Source organism: Hemitrygon akajei, chromosome 8, assembly GCF_048418815.1.
Source record: "Hemitrygon akajei chromosome 8, sHemAka1.3, whole genome shotgun sequence".
Classification (NCBI taxonomy): Eukaryota; Metazoa; Chordata; class Chondrichthyes; order Myliobatiformes; family Dasyatidae; genus Hemitrygon; species Hemitrygon akajei.
The window spans coordinates 21,239,303-21,259,467 of NC_133131.1; the positions used below are offsets into that span (position 1 = coordinate 21,239,303).

Genomic DNA, 20,165 nt, shown 5'->3' on the forward strand with positions numbered 1-20,165 from the left:
TCTAAGTTTTAAAGGAAAATTTCTTTATTCTAAGGCTATGCCCTTGGATCCAAGACTCTCCTGCTAATGGAAGCATTCTCTTTATGTCTGCTTTATTCAGGTCTTTCAGTATCTGGTAGATTTCAATGAGATTCCCCATCATTTTTCTGAATTCCATCAAGTATAGACCCAGAGATATCAAACACTATTATGCAAATGAGAGAAATATTCTCCACTAAATCACAGGTTCAAAAAGGTGCTCAAAAATGAAAGTAAAGGCTGTGAAAGTAAAGGATTAGTCCAGAGACAATTAGTCTCAAATATTAACATAAAAGATTAGTGTCTCAAATGTTCTCAGCAGATGAGGTAAAAGGATTAGAATTTATATTCAGCGATGAGTTGACTATGCTCACCACTGGCCTACAGATAAAATAATAACTTGCCTTGTGCAGCTTTGTCAATATGAAACTGCTGAGAGAAGCTGGCCGCAGCAATCTCATCAAGGCCCTCTGCTATGACAGGGCCATCCACAACATCATCACCAATTTGGCTGTCAACACTGACAAAACATTTGAATGTTTCAATTTTCTGAATTCTTTGGGCAGGGATTTGCTTTGTTACTGGGCATCAAAAGTATGTTAAGCTAAAATACCTTTTACTAATGCTAGGTAATTTTTAAAAATAATTTTAAATAAAGTGTGTAGTTGTTTTATTGACCGTGTAAACACTCAGATTTTCAAATTTGTATGCACCCAGTCTGTGAGAATCCATTACTGAGGATTCAATGTAGCACCTTAAGCTACATTTCAATATCCATAATATCAAAAATATTCACCAAATGGTCAACATCACACTCATCTAATTCTAGGCTGAGCCCTGCAGAAGCACAAACTTTAATGTTAACAATGAAACTTTACCAGAAATGAACAGGCATCAATAATTATTATCAATATTGGGTGGCTACTTATTATGTTACAGATCCTCACCTCAATACAGTCTTGCTATGTGGACCAGAAGACCATAAGACATAGGAGAAGAATTAGGCCATTCAGCTCATCAAGTCTGCCCCGCCATTCCATCATGGCTGATCCCGCAGATCCCACTCAACCCCATACACCTGCCTTATCACCATATCTTTTGTGCCCTGACCAATCAGTGAAACAATCAATTTCCACCTTAAGTATACACACAGACTTGGCCTCTACCATAGTCTGTGACAGAGCATTCCACCTCCTTACCTCTGTTCTAAAAGATCACCCCTCAATTTTGAGGGTGTGCCCTTTAGTTCTGGATGTTCCCATCATAGTAAACATCACATCCTCCTTATCTAGTCCTTTCAATGAGATCACCCCTGCATTCTTCTAAATTCCACTGAGTACAGGCCCAAAGCTGCCAAACGCTCCTCATATGTTAACCCCCTTTATTTCCGAAATCGTCCTTGTGAACCTCCTCTGGATTCTCTCCAATGACAACACATCCTTTCTGAGATATTGGGCGCAAACTTCTCCATGGATTGTCACCTTGTCGTGGTGGAGAAGCTTGTGTGGTCCTGAGATCCCGAGAGTGATGCCGTCTGGAGCTATGCTCCTGGTAGGGTCACCCATGGTGGTAAGGTCAAGGGTGAGGTCTCTGACAAAGAACAATCCAACCAAGACCTCAACGGTGGAATTTACTTTGAACTCAATGGCTGTGAATGCAGTTGAAGGCTGCAACAAATCCATCAGTTCCAATCGTCCTGGTTTCCAAGCCATTAGAATCAGTTGGTTGATTTGTGAAGTATCGTATGCTTCTTGGATTGCAACATCCAGTACACATTAAGCAAATACACACACAGGCGTCTTCGCTCTGTGGGCCACTTCTGATCAACGGAACGAAGACCATTACCCTCAGCCTTGAGGGATAGCCATGACGACGATCGGGCCCAAAACTGTTGACAATACTCCAAGTACGGCCTGACTAGTGTCTTATAAAGGCTCAACATTATCTCCTTGCTTTTATATTCTATTCTCCTTGAAATTACTGTGTACATTGCATTTGCTTTCTTTACCACAGACTCAACCTGTCAATTAACCTTCTGGGAGTCTTGCATGAGGACTCCTACGTCCCTCTGCACTTCTGATGCTTGAACCTTCTCCCCATTTAAATAATAGTCTGCACTATTGTCCCATATTCATATATTTCCCAACACTAAATATTGACTAACTATGTTAAGTCTTTCATTCCTAGGATCATTTTTGTGAACCTCCTTTGGACAATCTCTAGGGTGAGCATATCCTTCATTAGATTTGGTGTCTTAAATTGCTCATAATGTTCCAAAATCTGCTTGACCAATGCCTTATAAACTTCAGCAGTACATCCTTGTATAAATTCTCAGCATTACATCTTTCCGGATACACATAGTTTAATACTGCTAATCAGTTATGCAAAGATGTCTTCCTGTGAAGTAATTTGAAGTCTTGTTCATGTAGCTTAGTATTATTATATAAATATTTTATAACATTTAAGTACAATTGTTGCTTTATCATCTGCCATAGAGTCTAGTAAGGTAATGGATACTTTCACCAAGCTTTTGGAGAAGGTTGGCACAAATCCATTATTTTCAAAAATTGCATTAGACTCCTTCAAATTATGGAATGTATTAACGTGTGACTGATATATTGTCGAAAGCCAGAGCTTGTTGACGTTTAATGAACTAGATACACCACTAGCACTCTTAATACATCTTTAAAATAAAAACTGAAATGAAATGTGTAACAAATTCAATTATTATTAATATTATTAACATACATTTTAGCACAGGCTGAAGTTAATACTTGTTTTTATGAAACCTTGCCTATATTATTAAACTAAAATGTGACAGCACCAAAAAAAAGACTCAAATAATTAAGGTTATTTACAAAATCCGGAGGATTTTAAAACAGCTTGTTCCATTATCTATGCTATTCAATGAAATCAAACTAATATGAATATCCATACCTGAACACCCAGTGCCAAAATGGAAGGCCACAATACAACTTAGCACAAAGGTAAAGTTCTCAATGGTCCACCGAGCCATTTTTCATGAATAGTTAAAGAATTTATGAAACACCAAAGGATCTTGATAATTCCTAATAAAATTCCAAAGATAAACCAAGTTCTAGAGAACACTGCACATTTATGAAAATTATTTTACTTTTTACCCTGATAGCTTTCTAGTGGCTTGCTTCAACTGCTTTGCAAACAATAGGCTACCTCAATAAAACCATACCAGATATATATATAGGATGACACCGGAAAGAGCCATGACTGAATCAGAAACTTCAATCATCAAATTTTATACATAATCCTTTAACATAAATGATTCAATGATTTTTTATAACATCAGTAGATTACATTTGGATTGCAGTATTGATATCTCACCATTTTTATTTTATGGTTGAGATCAATAAAGATTAACAACTGAACAAGGACAAGAGGTTTACCTATCATCAAATCAATCAGTGTTTAAATGTTACTATAACAATGTACTTATATTTATTTTGACAATATGATCTTGTTACTTTGCTGAATAAATATTTTCATCACAAAAATACAAGCAACAAGTAGGTTTTAATGTAATCACAGTTTCATTCTAATGTGCTCAACTGTACAATAAAAGTTAATTATTCAACTAAGTTTTATGTGAAGGTACATCCATAAAAGTATTTTCTGGTTGTAAAAGAAAATATCAATAAAAATTTTTATTATATGTCTCAACTTTCCTCCTCAAAATAATATGCAACATGTGAATTCCTTTAGTTGGCAACGGTTAACTGTTATGTTTCTTTGTAATTACTAGTTAGTTGTTTAAGAAATAAGCAAGATCTAGAGGAAATAGTTTAAAAAGCAGAACATAGAGTCTCTGTAAATATTAATTAAAAAGTGTAGAAATGCAAACTAAAAGTTATAGATAATTAAACCATAAATCAAAGGAATGAGAAATTAAACTGACTTTAATCAAGTTGGTACTTAAGTGCATGAATAAATATTTAAAGGGTTGGAATGAAGACTATGTTGAGAAGCAGCTTATCAGCCTACTAATCCTAAAAGACAAATTGTAACCTTCATAGTCACTTACCAAAGAGACCTCCACAACAAAAACAGAAAGGAGAATTCTACACATTATAACTCTGGAATATTGCACATATTCTTAAAAATCAATCAAATATAAAATTCATTAAATTTTGTTAATTGTCCTAGTTAGAGAATTTTATTGAATCTTCTAAATTCCTAAATTCAGCTGAAACCCTTTTATTTGTAATTTTCTGTATTTTTACTGACTAAATATAGGCCCACTAAACTTAGATTTTCAGCAAAAATTGTTAAAAGATATAATTTCCTCTCTATGCCGATCTATACTAATTAAGGAGGCATTTCTCAGAAGACATTTTGACAACCCACCGGTCTTTAAAGAAAATATTCCATCTTTCATTGTCATCCAGGAGCCCTGTGTGACATGTCCGCTTTACTAGTGAGGCCATTACTTGATTTAGAATTATTATTTGACTAAACAACAGATTGGTTCAAATGTTAGCAATTAAAGTGAACAAACATCTCCCAGTTTTTTTCATACAAGCTAAACTGCCTGTTATACTGATTATTTACGCTAGGAAGGTGAGCACATGAGTCTGGGAAAGCCATGAACACAGCCAAATTCAGAAGGTCAAAATTCTTCATTACCTATGCTAAATAAATATTATAACTTGCGTGGAGCCAAATTTCAGAAGTAGAATTTAATAAGTAACCATTGTACATTGTAAAATGTAAAATGTACAGTGTACATTTTGTCATTTCGGGCCGAGATCCTTCATTAGGGTCTCAGCCTGACATGTTAACTGTTTATTCCCCTCCATAGTTCTTCTAGCATTTTATGTGCATTGCTGAAGGTTTTCAGCATCTGCAAAAGCTCTTGTGTTAACCATTGGTATCGGTACTTTGCACATTTGGTGCAACCAACAGAGAACAAAGTTCATCCCAAGATCTATTATTCTATGTTGTTCTGTTCATTGAGAATGTGCTAAATGAATTTGTTCTGATAAAGGGAGCTTAGGAAACCTTTTTGATTTAGAGATGGTAGCAAGATTGTACTATCTGTCTGAAGTAACCTGGTATGTTCTGGTTTGGTCCATGACATATGCTAAATAGTCACAACAAGTTCAAAGATCATAGGCATTGCTGTCTGTTGACTTATTCATTATAAAGCAAAAACTAACAACCAGTGTTAAGAAATATTTGCAAGGTACTCAACCAAATTGTTAAACAATTTTGAAAGGAAGAGTTCACAAAGGAGCTCAAATTAGATTTATCAAATACGAATAACTTTTCATTCAAGTGATTATCTTTCTTGCTTCTATTTACACTGATGTTATGAAGGACAAAAATACTGAAATGTTTACTTGAATCAACCACAAATGTTAATTGATGAATCTGCATTCCTTTGGTGTTTGGAATTAAGAGATGCGATGTCATGGGTTGAAACTCAGTGCAAGTCTTTTAGTTATTAAGATCTTTATGGTTGTCAAATGATTCAATGCACTATTGATGCTGTTAAAAAAAGATAAAATTACAGTGGATTCTTAGATTATTTTATACGTTTCTACATCCATAAGGTAATGTTGGACCAAGTTGTTGAAATGCTTACAGCAGATAGAGATGGATCCATTTATAATAATAAATAGATGTAACTAAAATATACTGTTGTATTCATTTAAGGCAAAAATAAATGTAAAACAGTTCCTGAACAGTATTACAGAACTGTGTGAAGAGTGAGGCATTGCACTTTGGGAGAGCAACTGGGGGTAAGTCTTATGTATTGAATAGTAGGCTCTGAGGTGGCAGTCCTGAAGAAGCGTTTTGCCCTGAAATGTTGAATTTTCATTTCCATAGATGCTGCCTGACCTACTGAGTTCCCCCAGCATCTTGTGTGTGTTGCTTTGGGATCTGAGGTGTGCTATAGAACAAAAGGAGCTGGGAATACAGATACATAATTCCCTGAAAGTGGCAGCACAGGCAGATAAGGTAGTAAAGAAAGATTTTAGCACATTGGGTTCATAAATCTTGACACTGAGTACAGGAGGTGGATTGTTGAAGTTCTTCAAGAGGGTGGTGAGGCCAAATTTAGGGTATTGCATACAATTCTGGTCATACATCTAAAGGAACAATGTCAATAAGTTTGAAAGAATACAGAGAAAATTTATAATGATGTTGCTGGAACTTGAGAGCTTAAGTTATCAGTAGAAGTTGAATAGGTTAGAACTTAAGTGCTTGGAGTGTAAAAGATTGAAGGGAGATTTGACGGATGTATACAAAATTATGAGAGGTACAGATAGGGTAAATACATGCAGGCTTTTTCCCCATGGGTTGGGTAAGACTAGAACTAGAGGTTAAGTCTGAAATGTGGTATTTAAGAGGAAACTGTGGTGGAATTTCTTCGTTCAGAGAATGGAGGAAGTGTGAAACAAGCTGCCAGTGAAAGTGGTAGAAGCGAGTTCAATTCTAGCATTTAAGAGAAGTTTCAGTAGGTATATGAATGAGATGGGGATGGAGGGATTTGATTTAGGTGGAGGTAGATTGGATTAGTCAGAAGGTCAGGTTGACATGGACTGGATGTACTGACAGACCTGTTTATGTGCTGTAGTACTCTATGACCCTATAATTCTTCTCACAAATGAAGAAAGAGAGCATGGTTATTTAATAATAAATTGTTACGAATGAGGAGTAACTCTGATGGGCAGAAGGGTGCAAAGTCGCCCCCCCCCCTTTTTGAGAATCGCAAAATCGCTATTATTTCCGGTCTGATACCCAGGAAATGAGAGAGATAAACAGCTCATGTCAGTAATGAGAGAGAGACAACGCAGGGATACACAAAGATTGGAATGTCTCCTACTGACAAAGGGAGAGATTACTGCTATTGTCTCTTGAAGAAGGAATTGTGTATTGAGTACTGTTCTATTCATTGAAACCCCTCAGGGGGCAACCAGAGTGGTCTGGTTGAAGGATTGCATCATCCCAACCTGATTGACACCTGAGACCCCGTGAGTGGGGATAAAAGTAGGGTCTGGGGAACACCCCTCAGATGCACCAGGAAAGACGCTAGGAGACTGGTGGGGGCTTGTGTGTGTGTCCACCCTTGCCTGGGTGACGAGTCCTCCACGGAACGATCTAGCTAAAGGACGGAGGGGTCATACGTGCATAGCCACAATAACAACGCATCAACGGATCAAGATCGCAGAAGGAAAGTCGGCAAGTTACTCTCTCTCTCTCCCACTCTCTCTCCAACAATTGCAACACAATGATCAGCAACTATCGCAGCCTGCATGAACTAAACTGAACTTTATATTTCCATCGGACAATTCATTATCCTCTAGACAACGATAGAGCTTATTTCTTATTGATTATTATTATACCCGCACTTTTAGGTTTAGTATTGATGACGTATATTATCGGTATATTTGCATTGATATTATTTTTGTGTATTTTTACTAATAAATACTGTTAAAAATAGTATCATCAGACTTCAACGGATACTCCTATCTTTGCTGGTAAGATACCCAGTTACAGGGTTCGTAACAAAATAAAAACAGGAGATACTGAACACAATGTGCAGGTCAGGTCATGCCTATGAAATTGAAGCAACATTTTGGGTTCAGGACCTTTCAATTAATATGTCTCGTCAAAGACACTTTTCTCTGAATGTTCTGAGGAAGAACTCTTGACCTAAAGCATTAACTCAGTTTCACTTTCCACAAATACAGCCTCACTTCCCAGGTATTTGCTTCTTTTCTTTTTGGTTCAAATTTCCAACATTTGTAGTTTGTTGATTGTTCAGTGACCCTTTATATTAGGTCATGCTTAGCCAACAGTGACAAATCCCATACAGATGCATAAACAACACCCCAATCAAATAAAGATTCTCAATCCTGAAGCATTTATTTTTTTTTATTTTTTTATTAGTTTTTTAATGCATTTTCTACATCATTACAGATAAAAAAAAACCCAAATCAAAATGAGGAACATTAATACAGTGCAAAAATAAACATACAATAATAATATAATACAAAAAAAGATAATTGAGAAAGCACCCAAATCGAAGACATGTAAAATTAGTATCCTCCCCAAGCCCCGCAACAAAAAAGAACTCCAGACCAACCACAATACAATATAGAGACTATAAATCAGGACATTCAAACCCCCAAAACTGTAAATACTCTTGAAAACAGAAGATATTAATGCCTACTACCAAAAAAAAGGAGCTGAAAGCAAGGGACCGAAAAAAAAACCTTAGTTAAGAGGAAGGTTATGAAAGTACTCAATAAAAGGTCCCCAGACCTTATTGAACTTTATATCCGAATTAAGAACTGAATAATGGATTTTTTTAAGGTCTAAACAGGACATAATATCATTAAGCCATTGAGCATGCGTGGGCGGGGCAACATCCCTCCATCTAAGGAGGATTAGACGTCTAGCCAGGAGAGAAGCAAAAGATAATATTCGAAATCCTGAAGCATTTATTTATGCGGACATCTGTTTTAAAGGGACACACCCATTTCATAAACTGTTAAAATTTAAATTCATTAGAGCAATAAGAAAAAGGAAATTAAAGCAGGCTTGTCACTTTTGAAATGGCATTATTCAAGTATTGTTTGACTATACCTGCAGTGGCCACCTTATTAAGTATGCCTTTACACCAGCATGCTAATACAAATATCTAATCATCCAATCAAATAGTTTGTTTTAAGGCGTTATATTTCCCCCTTCAATGGTGTGGGGTATGGAGTGCAACCTGCAGATTATGATGTTCCCTTATGCCTGCTGCTCCAATTCTTCTTGATAGTACACCTCAAGGGTTCAGGAGCTTCAATGAGTAACTGCAGTCCAGTTTGTAAATGGTACAGAATGCAGTCTCAATGCACTGATGGTGGAGAGAGTGTGGATTAATATTGTGGATGGGATGTTCAGGCTTGGTTGACCTTAAATTCTCATATGTCATTGGAGCTACACTCTTTTAGTCAGAGAATATTCCAAGTTCCTGACTCGAGTCTTGTGGATAGAGCAATGGTTTTAGTAATAAGTCAGCTGTCACGGAATGCCTGACTTCTCATCTATTCTTGTAGCCTTGTTTTTATGTAATTAGCATGCTATAATTGCTTGTCTATGGTGACCATGCCAGGTAAAGGGGCTTGACTGAAATAGTAACTGTCCATATCCCTCTGCAGATTCTACCTGGCCCATTGAGTTCCTCCAACAACAAACAAGCTGCTGGAGGAACTCAGAGGGTGGACCAGCATCTGTGCAAGGAGAAGAAATGTCGGTGTTTCCGGTCAAAAAGCTGCATGCTGTCTCAAATTGTCTGCAGTTCTTTTTCTCCCGTACGTGCTGCTTGACCCACTTCGGTGCCCCAGTAGTCTTTTGGTTGCTTTAGATTTCAGCATCTGCAGTCTTGTGTGTCTCCAAGTTCTTCCAGCAGTTTGTTTATTGCCCTTGGTGATTCACAGGTCTAATGACTTATCAGCTCATTGAAGGCAGAGGGTTTATTGAAGAATTGCAAGCATTTGCAAATATCCTCATTATTTATCTAAACATTGTTGAAACAGCTAAGGGTATTTCAGACCCAAGGTACTGCTAGAAGTGTATCAATATTCGAGGGAGTGGGAGAATTAATCTCAACAACTATTTTCCTCTGTATGAAATGTGACTCCAGCCATTCATTGCTGTTAACATGTTTTACCAGGGCTCTATAACAGACTCAGCCAAGTTCTGCCTCGATGTCAAGGACGTTATTCTCACCTTTCCACTTTATTATATAAATTTGCTTCAGAACCGTGATGCTTGGAACTGAGGGGTCCTAACAAAAAGCAATTGTATTGGTAAGCAGGTGAGCGATGAGTTAGACTGTCCAAATTGCACTGGCCACAGCACCTTCCATTGTTTGGCTGTTACTTCAGAGGCTGGCATGGCATTCGTTACCCAAATCGATTTTTTGATAGAACACATCTGGGCAATTAGATGGTAGCAGCCTGAACATAAACACAAATTATGTTTGACTAATTTAAGAGGTTTCTCATGAGGCTGCAGAGAAGATTGATGAAAAGAAAGCAGTGGACGATGTCTGTGTGGACTTGAAGCACATATTTTACAATGTAAATGCTGATCAATAAAACTGAGACAAGGAACAGGTAACAAGTCTGCAGATAAAAGAATCTAAAAAAAACCCAAAAATGCTAGAGTTGTCAGAAAATGTAGAGGAGGTTTAACCCAAAGGCAGAGCAGTGGAGACAATTCAGCAATGAGTAATTTTACTAATAGACTGCAAAAATAACAAGCAACAAGGGGGCCACAAAATAAGAGAATATGTTCTATACTTACAAGCAGCAGGGGGGAGGCAACTGGTTGTGGTTGACTGGGTCATTGAGTGAACAAGGACTGTGTTTGAGAGCTGGGTTTAAATAGGCTGCAGGTGATGAGTTGGAAATGAATAGCAGATGACTCCTGTTAAGCTGAGTGGAGACTGGGAGGCGCCTGCCTGTGGATATGACAGGATCTCCTGCTCCTCCTATGCTGGTACCCAATGGCCCAGGATGGTCCAGATGGTTCTGGTGGAACTTTTTGATGAGTGGTGGTTCCAGTATTAAACTGGAGAGCACCCAAGATCTCTCTTCTGGCCGAACCCTTCCCAGTCAATCAGGTACCACATATCCCATCCATGACAATGTGAATTCATCAACTAGCGAACCATGTATATTGGACCACCTTCCACTATCCTTAGTTCTGAAAATGCTAAGGATGGGTTTGGTGCTTCATGAACAATGGGTTTGAGGCAGGACATGTGGAAGGCAGGTGTTATCTTGTGGGTCAGTAACAGATGGGGATGGTAAGTGACTGGATTGATGTGATGGGTGATCTTGAAGTGACCGATAAAATGGGCGAGATCTTGTCGAAGTCGGTATGCACTTTTTCTGGGTCCGTGGTTATGCCTTGGGTGAAAGTGCATAACCCAGAAAGGAATGGGATGTGAAACTGGCACTTATTTAACGTACTACATTTGGTTTTGGAGGAGATGCTTTCAGTCAAAGGATGTGACAGACATGGTCTTGGGAGTCCTTGGAGAAGATGAGGATGTCGCCAAGGTAGATGAACACACACCTGTACAGCATGTCAGAGGATATCATGAATGAAGGCTTGGAAAATGGCTGGTCTGTTGAAAAGTCCAAAGGCATCACCAAGTATTCGTAATAGCCAGTGAGTGTTATGAATATCGTTTTCCACTCATACCCCTAGTGTACGCAAGTCGGTTTGTACGCACTCCATAGATCCAGTTTGGTGAAGATCTGGGTCCTGAAGAGTGTTTTGAATGTGCTATCCATCAAGGGGAGAGGATAGCAGTTCTTAATAGTAATTTTGTTGAGTCCACAGTAGTCGTTGAAGGGACAGAGACCCCATCTTTCTTTTTGACAAAGAAGAATCCTCCACTGGCTGGGGACTGGGATGGTCCAATGAAATTGCGATTTTGTCATTCAGTGATATAGTCATTCATGGTTTGGGTCTCAAGAGGGGAGAGGGAGAACAGATGACTTTGGGGTGGGGTACTGGCCAGTAGGAGGTTGGTTGTACAATTGTGTGATCTATGAAGTGGCTGAGTGCTGGCCTCCCTCTTACAAAAGGCAATGGCTCCATTATGGTTTTCCTGTGGGAGCTAAGTGAGGTCAAGGGTTTCCTCCATCCCCATGAACTTACAGGGTGAAGTCAGCTGAGATTGCATGCAGGTGGTCTTTCAGGTGCATCCCAATTCAGCAGTGAACTGGCTAACCAGGTGAAGTGAGAGTTGTAATGGAGAGCCAGCATAACGCAAGATGAGAGATGAGTCGATCAGAAGGAATTGGATGAACTCGTGATGTTCTGCAATGCTCATGGGCGCAGGCTGTTTGCGCACACGAGTATCCCAGACCCCAAGCGATGTCCATCAATGGTTGTGATGCAGAAGAGGTGAGAGATTACTCAGTAGGAAATACAATCTGCATGCACAGAGTCCAGTGCAGAAAGTTGCCTGCTACACCAGAATCTACCAGAGCCTCCTATGTGTGTAGAGGGTGTAGAGGAGAACAGGGAGAGTGAGTTGGGCTATGGTTCCTGAACAACAGGTTGGGGACACCTTGTTGGATGGAAGGCCCCTTCCCTCTTCCTGGTGATGTCATTTTCCCTGGACACAGTGAGCATTTAATGTGTGGGCAATCAGCTGCTCTGCAGTATGTGCACAAGTTGTTTCTCCACCAAAGCTCATATTCTTGGGGGAGTTAAGGAAGCTCTCCCTAACTGCATGGGCTCTGGAAGGATTGATGGCAAGGGTTCTATGGCTTGAAATAGTTCTGGAACAGAATCGGGATTCTGGCTGGTAACCTAGAGGGTCGTTCCATAAGACGATTGTCAACACAGAGGGCCAAACTGATGAGGCTTTCGAGGTCAGTGGGCATCTCCCAGACAAACAGCTCATCTTTCAAGTGCTCCAAGAGGCCATGATCGCAATGAACCAATAGCGTTTCTCTGTGCTTATGACAAGATGTCTAGTGGTGAATAACGTTTCTAAATTCTGCCACAATTGTCCACAGTGACTCCACATTGTAATCCAGCACCGAGCGTGAGCCTACCTTCCATTTGCCAGATTGTTGAAAACCTGGCACATCTCAGTAGTGAACTCCACATATTTATCTCAGATGGAGGTTATCTTGTCCCATTTAGTGGTGGCTCAGGTCAAACCTTGCCCAGTCATGAGAGATGACAGATGTATTTAGTCCACAGAATGCAGAGATGGCTGCAGTTTGGAGTGCAAGGCACACTGGAAGTGGCTGGCATTGGGTTGGAAAACCATCAAAATATTCAGGCACCAGAATCTGGGGCTTGAGTGAGGAGTTTGACAGGCTCAGGGTTGCTGTAATGATGCAGAATTGGAAGAGAGTGGCAAGCAGATGGTCAAAAAATGACGCGTGATAGGGAAATTTCATGGTGATTTTCGTGATCAGTAGCCCAAAATTCATAAGATGCACCTAAAGGTATTCAGGAAGCAAAATCTTTGTTGTCCAGTTAAAGCAGTGCTATTGATATTCCACTAAGTAAGGGGAAGGCAAGCGTTTTAATTCAGGACCATTTTCTCTCAATCTGGCAGAGACTGTAGGACATGTGATGCACCATCAATAACTCTCTCTGAGATGTAAAGGCGAGATATCGGCTTTTATTGACTGGAAGAAGGAACAAGCAGTGGTTGACCACCATACTACATCCTGGAGACTGAGAGGCCGGGCTCAGACCTCAATCGCCTTTATACAGGGGTCTGTGGGAGGAGCCACAGGAGCAGTCAGCAGGGGCGTGTCCAGACAGGTATATGTAGTTCACCACAACATGCAACTAAGGGAAGCCACTTATATTGAGTTCAGAAAAAGGTTACTTCACTTTGGAGGAGAGGAGGGTGCCGGTGGTGGAGGTGGGGGGGGGTGGGGGAGAGTTATAATTACTTGGCTTAGACTCAGCCATACTGGTTTAAATGCCACATTGTTTAGGCTTGGTAAAATACTTCAGGTGAGCGTAGACAGTGTCAACTTTCAGAGACAGTCTTACCTGTGTTATTGGAATGTAGGGCACATGAGTGGGGAAGATTCTACGATACAATATTGTTACTTTGGATAGTTTGGTGGGAGTACGGGCAAGAAGCACAAGAGAAGCATAAGCAAGTATTTAAATTCTTGAAACTTGTTGGGTTGTTTAGTGCAATTTAAGTCAATAGCATTGGGTGTTTTTCTATTTATTTAGTTATTTTATTATCATCATCATCATCATCCTTATTATTAGGGTTATTTCTTCTCAGGGTGGTGTTGGTAGGTGTAATGATCACTCTCCTGAATCCTTCTCACACTCTAGGTGGCGGTAATGCACCTTTTTAGTTGGGCTGCCAACCTCCAGTAAAAAGCAACAGAAGAAGAAAGAGGGAAAGCTAATTAGCTTAAGTAACAGAGAAGGTGTAGGGGGCAGTGGGTAGAACAAAGGGAATGTCTGCAAGAGGGTGAAATGATGGACCGTCACTGAATGGACAGTTCGATTCCTTTGCCTGTATAATGTGCTGCTAATATTAAATCTGGGCAATATTGTACAATCTAGACTAACGTGATGTTCTCAGCAGAAAGGTTTGTGCAGACGAGAAACAAAAGCTCGGAGAGGAATGGCTAGTCCTGATACAAACAGAAAGAAAGAGCAAGTTAGCTGAAGTTAGAGAATTCACTTTTGAGTCCTGTGGGCTGCAATGCAGTCAGAAAAAAATGAGGCATTGTTTCTTGATCTTATATTGGGCCTCATTGTAACAGTGCAGGAGAACACAGATGGAAGGGTCAGAGTGAGGTGGGGAGTAAAATGATGGACTCCCCAGACACTCAGAGTCACTATAACAAAGGATTCTTTGATAGTTGATTAAGCTGAAGTTTGTCACTTTCATGGCAGATGGGATAAACGGTACAGCTCAAACTAGAGGTAAGAAAGAAAAAAAATTATATTAAAAGCTGCAGAAAAACTTCTAGAAATAAAAGTCTTAACTCTAGAAATTATTAACAATCACTATTAAGGAGAAATAAATAATGTTCAGACCTCCAAGGGGGTTGTTAATGATTTTTCTAATCTTACAATGGAATGCTAGAAGCCTGTTGCTTATAGTCAAGAGTTTGAGAAATTTATTGAAAATTTTGCATGTCTACATGAAGTGTTGTCACAGGAAAGCAGCGTCCATTGTCAGGGATCCACACCACAAAGGACATGCTCTCTTTCACCGCTGCAATCAGGAAGAAGGTACAGGAGCCTCAAGACTCACACCACTAGGTTCAGGAACAGTTATTACTCCCAAACCATCAGGCTCTTGAACCAGAGGGGATAACCTCACTAAACTTCACTTGCCCCGTAACTGAACTGTTTCCACAACGGTTTACTATAACTGTTGCGGAGGGTTTAAATTAATTTGGCAAAGTGATAGGGTTGAGGATGAGGCAGTTGATATACAAGCAGATAGCAGAGACTGGTTCGGGCCCTTGAATCAGTGGGGATAACTTCACTCAAATTCACTTGTTCATCATTGAAATGTTCCTAGAACCTATGGACTCACCTCCAAGGACTCTTCATCTCATGTTCTCAATATTTATTGCATATTTATTATTATTATTATTATCATTATCATCATCATTATTATTATTATTATTATTATTATTATTATTATTATTTCTGTCCGGTGGTCTCTGAGGATATAGCAAGTGTGTGTAACTAGGAAGTGTGTTGTGATACAACAGTGGGGAGTGATCATTTTACTACTATCTGTCAAATGGGAATAGATGTGTATCAGTGGATAAGTTCTCATATCCCCAGATGGATATTTAAAAAGGCTAATTGGAATGTATTTGATGGTTTATGTGAAAGTAGATTGCCTGATCATTTGGTTTTGGAGGATATTGACTTGAGTGATAATACCTTGTGTTTTGTATTCAACTCAATAGCTAAGGAATCAATCCCTAGATCGTTGGGAGAAGATAAAAGGTAGCTAGCTGTTCCCTGGTGGATCTATGAATGTAAAAGAGCTGTGAAGGAGCAGAATATAGTTATTAGGAAAGTTAGGCATTGTTACTCTTATTCGTCTTTCATACAATATAAATGAACTCAAGCTATGGTTTGAAAAGTAGTGTGAAGAGTAAAGAAAATGTCCTGGATAGTGTGATAGATTTGGAAGAGAAAGGTAGGGGAAGTTTAGGTATGATAAGGAAAATGGGAGTTAGAAAAATTAACACATTGTCGGATTTGTATGGTGGGGAAAAGGTCACAGTAATTGACTCTGAAAAAGCAGAATTATTAGCAAAAACATATGATGGTATACATTGTTCAGCCAACTTAAGAAGAGTGGTCTTGTAGAGAAACAGTTTCGGCAGGCAATTCTCAGACTGCCAAGATAAAAGAATAGCAACACGCACAAAATGCTGGTGGAACACAGCATGCCAGGCAGCATCTATAGGGAGAAGCGCTGTCGACGGTTCGGGCCGAGACCCTTCGTCAGGACTAACAGAAAGGAAAGATAGTAAGAGATTTGAAAGTAGTGGGGGGAGGGGGAAATGCGAAATGATAGGAGAAGACCGGAGGGGGTGGGGTGAAGCTGAGAACTGGAAAGGTGATTGGCAAAAGGAATACAGAGCTGGAGAAGGGAAAGGATCATGGGACGGGAGGCCAAGGGAGAAAGAAAGAGGTTGGGGAGCACCAGAGGGAGATGGAGAACAGGCAAAGAGTGATGGGCAGAGAGAGAGAGAAAAAAAAGGGGAGGGGGAAAAAACTAAATATATCAGGGTTGTGGTAAGAGGGGAGGAGGGGCATTAACAGAAGTTAGAGGTCAATGTTCATGCCATCAGGTTGGAGGCTACCCAGCCGGTATACAAGGTGTTGTTCCTCCAACCTGAGTGTGACTTCATCTTGACAGTAGAGGAGGCCATAGATAGACATATCAGAATGGGAATGGGACGTGGAATTAAAATGTGTGGCCACTGGGAGATCCTGCTTTCTCTGGCGGACAGAGCGTAGGTGTTCAGCGAAACGGTCTCCCAGTCTGCATCGAGTCTCACCAATATATAAAAGGCCGCACCGGGAGCACCGGATGCAGTATACCACACCAGCCGACTCACAGGTGAAGTGTCGCCTCACCTGGAAGGACTGTCTGGGGCCCTGAATGGTGGTGAGGGAGGAAGTGTAAGGGCAGGTGTAGCACTTGTTCCACTTACAAGGATAAGTGTCAGGGGGGAGATCGGTGGGAAGGGATGGGGGGATGAATGGACAAGGGAGTCACGTAGGGAGCGATCCCTGTGGAAAGCAGAAAGAGTGGGGGAAGGAAAGAGATCTCCCAGTGGCCACACATTTTAATTGTTCTCAGTACACATGACAATGACAAACAACAGTAGCAAGCATCTATCAGTCATTCCCTTTGCCAAAAGGGAAATTTACTTTACCTGTTTAATATTGAAATTATTTAGTGTAGTGACACATTAATAAGCAATTACTTACAGTAAGGCATCTCTATTCAGCTTGAAGAGTCAGAAAGCTTTAGGTCTTTTGTCAGCAGTTGCTGCAGAAGCTTTCAGATGTCTGCCTTCCAGGATTTACAATGCACTGAGGTGCATTGGAAGAAAGTTTTGATGGCCGGAGGATCAGTCTTGGACATTGCCCCCTCCTCGATCGATGGGAAAGCTCAGTTACTCATCACAGAGGGTGTCAGGGGGAGAGAGAGCTAATCCTGCATAAGGAGGTAGCTGTCCTTTGATATGTTTTCTCAGCTGGGAAGGGAGCAGAGGCAGAAACCTCCTCACCCTCTGCATCTGAGTGGGAACTCGAGACCTGTATCACGCCATTGCTCTTCTGGGACTGCCTCAGGATCTCCATTAGGTGATGCAGCACTCAATGGAAGTGTCTGTAACTTGGCCAAGGGCGGGTCAAAGAATGAGGGGAGAATGTCATTGAAACCTTTGGAACACTGAAAGGCCTAGATAGAATGGACGTGGAGATTATGTTACCTGTAGCAGGGGAGTCTAGGACCAGGGGCACAGCCTCAGGACAGAGGGGCATCTCTTTAGGGTGAAGATGAAGAGGAATTTCTTCAGCCAGAGGGTGGTGAATCTTTGGAATTCATTGCCACAGATGGCTCTGGAGGCCAAGTCAGTGGATATATTTAAAGCAAAGGTTGATAGGTTCTTGATTAGTAATGGTGTTAAAAGTTGCAGGGAGAATGCAGGAAAATGGGGTTGAGAAGGATAATAAATCAGCCATGATGGAATGACAGAGCAGTCTCGATGGGTCTAATGGCCTAATTGTGCTCCTATGTCATATGAATCTGAAATCTAAAATCCTCTTTCTTATGACCAAGAATGATGGTATCATGTACTTTCTGGAGAGAATCCGAGCCGATTTGGTCAAACCATCAGGCTGGGACCTCGAAAGGTGTCGATGGTGCCCGAACTTGATGGTTAATTTTCACATGCTGACACACAACACAGGTTGCACTCCAGTCTCGCATAGCCTTCTTAAGGCTGTGCCATACAAACTTCAAAACGGCCACTTTCTGTGAAGCCTTATCGCCTGGATGTGAGAGGCTGTGAATGGAGTTAAAAACAGAACACCTCCAGTTTGCAGACACTGTGGGGCGAGGATGACTGGTTGAGACATCTCACAGGAGAGAAACTGCCTTGTGCCTGAACTTGACGTCAGACAACCACAGGCCCATGACTGCTGTTCTGCAACCTTGGACACCTGGGCCGACAGCCTGGAGAAGTGAAGCCCAAGAGTTATTTGACCTGCATGCAATATCAAACATTTCCACGTCAGCAAACTCTGCCTTTGTGCTGGTCAGCTTTGAGTCCAGTCCACACGTACGAGCATGGATCAGTGAACCAGTTGTGGAAATGTGGTGTTCGGCTCCATGCTTTTGACTATAGTGGAAAATGTGTGGTGGGAGACGGTTGGGAATTCACACAGCAGGCATATGAATTCACATGTGGAGTGCATACGTTAGACAGAGTCATCCTGGGAACTTACTGGGCATACAGCGTATGGACCCATAGTCACTTGCGTCCACATGCTGACAGTCCTTAAGATTGATGGACAGTCCTTTGTTGCACAAGAAATCTATGCTGAGCAGAGGTCTAGTAACGTTAGCCAAGACAAAGTCTCACGTATAGTGTCATCCACTGAAGCAGAGCGTCACACGTCGTGTCCCATGAGTGTCTTATAATCAATTGGTGATGCGGGCAGCACACTCACTTGAGCGCCTGTGGCATGCAGTAAGCATTGCCCTGAAAGGGTGTCCATAGTGAACAATAGGTGACCCTGGCAGCTGGAACCCACGGTGTTCACAGACTTCCAACCTCCTGACGTGCTGGCACTGTCGTAGCTGCAGGGCCGCCAGCACTTCTTGGCGTTCGTGTTGAAGCATGCGCAGCAAAAATACAGAGCCAGCATCATCTGGTTCAGAGCAGTGGATGTGAGTCTGCTAGGGGCTTTGCTGACAGGCCTTACTGAGGCAGGGCAAAGAGGAGAAACACTGCACCTTTGCCTGGCTGAGTGTAGACTGTCAGCCATTTCAACAAGCTTCATATAGTCCTTCATGGGTGTATTAGCAAAGACTGTGGAAACTTAATCAGGCATTTGTTGTATAAAGAGTTCTCTGAAAATAATTCAAGGATAGAGATGGCATGTTGTCCAAGGCCTAGCATCACCCAGGTCGGGCAAGGAGAGCAACTGTATGGCACGGTCAGACCCAGACAGTCTGAATGACTGTAATCAGAGTGACATACTTATCACGTGAAGGCAGGTCTTCCAGTAGACTCACCACTCTGGCTCAGTGGAATTACTTGACAATGCTATGGCATAGTGAAATGTGGCATTCTCTGCAGTGATTCTCGCAGCACGAACTGGGCTTCCACCTGTATTAAACCACATGGTAGCGTGCTGCTCCCAAAACTCTGGCAGTTTCAAAGCGACTCTGTTGGCCGACATGTTGTTGAGTAATTACGGAATCATCTGAGAGTGTCGTGGCCACAAGTATGCGATTATGTGAGTAAAACATGCATGAGTCTCTTTACGTACTTAAAAGCTGCAGACTTTTGCTACCATTACAAACAAACCAAAAGCAGTCGCCTTGTATGAACGTTATTGCGTCAGACACCATCTCTTAAAGTGAGCACAATTCACTGACAGTCTTTGTGAGTTATGTAGAACAGTTTCTATGATGATATGTCAGCCGTCACCAATTACATTACCCTGCAGTGCTGCGTGGTGTTCAAGCTGGAGTCAGTGCTGCCCTCCGATGTTCATTTGGCAGAAAGACAAGCTGTATTGTGACCAGCTTCAGATTTCTGCAATATTCATGCACTCAGGGTCTTGGACTATATTTGTGTGACTGTATTTTATGTGCCTTGCATTTTGTGTGACTGCTGACATGGTGTTTTGCTCCTTGGCCCTGGAATAACACTGTTACATTTGGCAATATTGATAGAGACATAGCAGAGAGATAGACTGGGATGGAGAACAAGAGATAAATGCGCAGAAGGATTGGCAAACAGGAGGTTGGGCGAGAGACTCTCAACACAGGAGAATTGGTGGGTGTGGACCTGTGGAACTTC

General features: G+C 41.0%; 1 protein-coding gene across 1 annotated transcript in view; it reads right to left on the reverse strand.

Annotated features, from left to right (window-relative positions):
- Positions 1 to 19,539, reverse strand: part of LOC140731517 (transmembrane and immunoglobulin domain-containing protein 1-like) — a 37,430-nt gene extending 17,891 nt beyond the window's left edge. The window contains exons 1-2 of the mRNA XM_073052988.1: positions 19,373 to 19,539; positions 423 to 538 (exon numbers count right to left, since the gene is read on the reverse strand). Of these exons, the coding sequence (XP_072909089.1) occupies positions 423 to 538; positions 19,373 to 19,539 (283 nt within the window). The remainder of the gene's footprint in view (positions 1 to 422; positions 539 to 19,372) is intronic.
- Between the last annotated feature and the right edge of the window lie 626 nt (positions 19,540 to 20,165).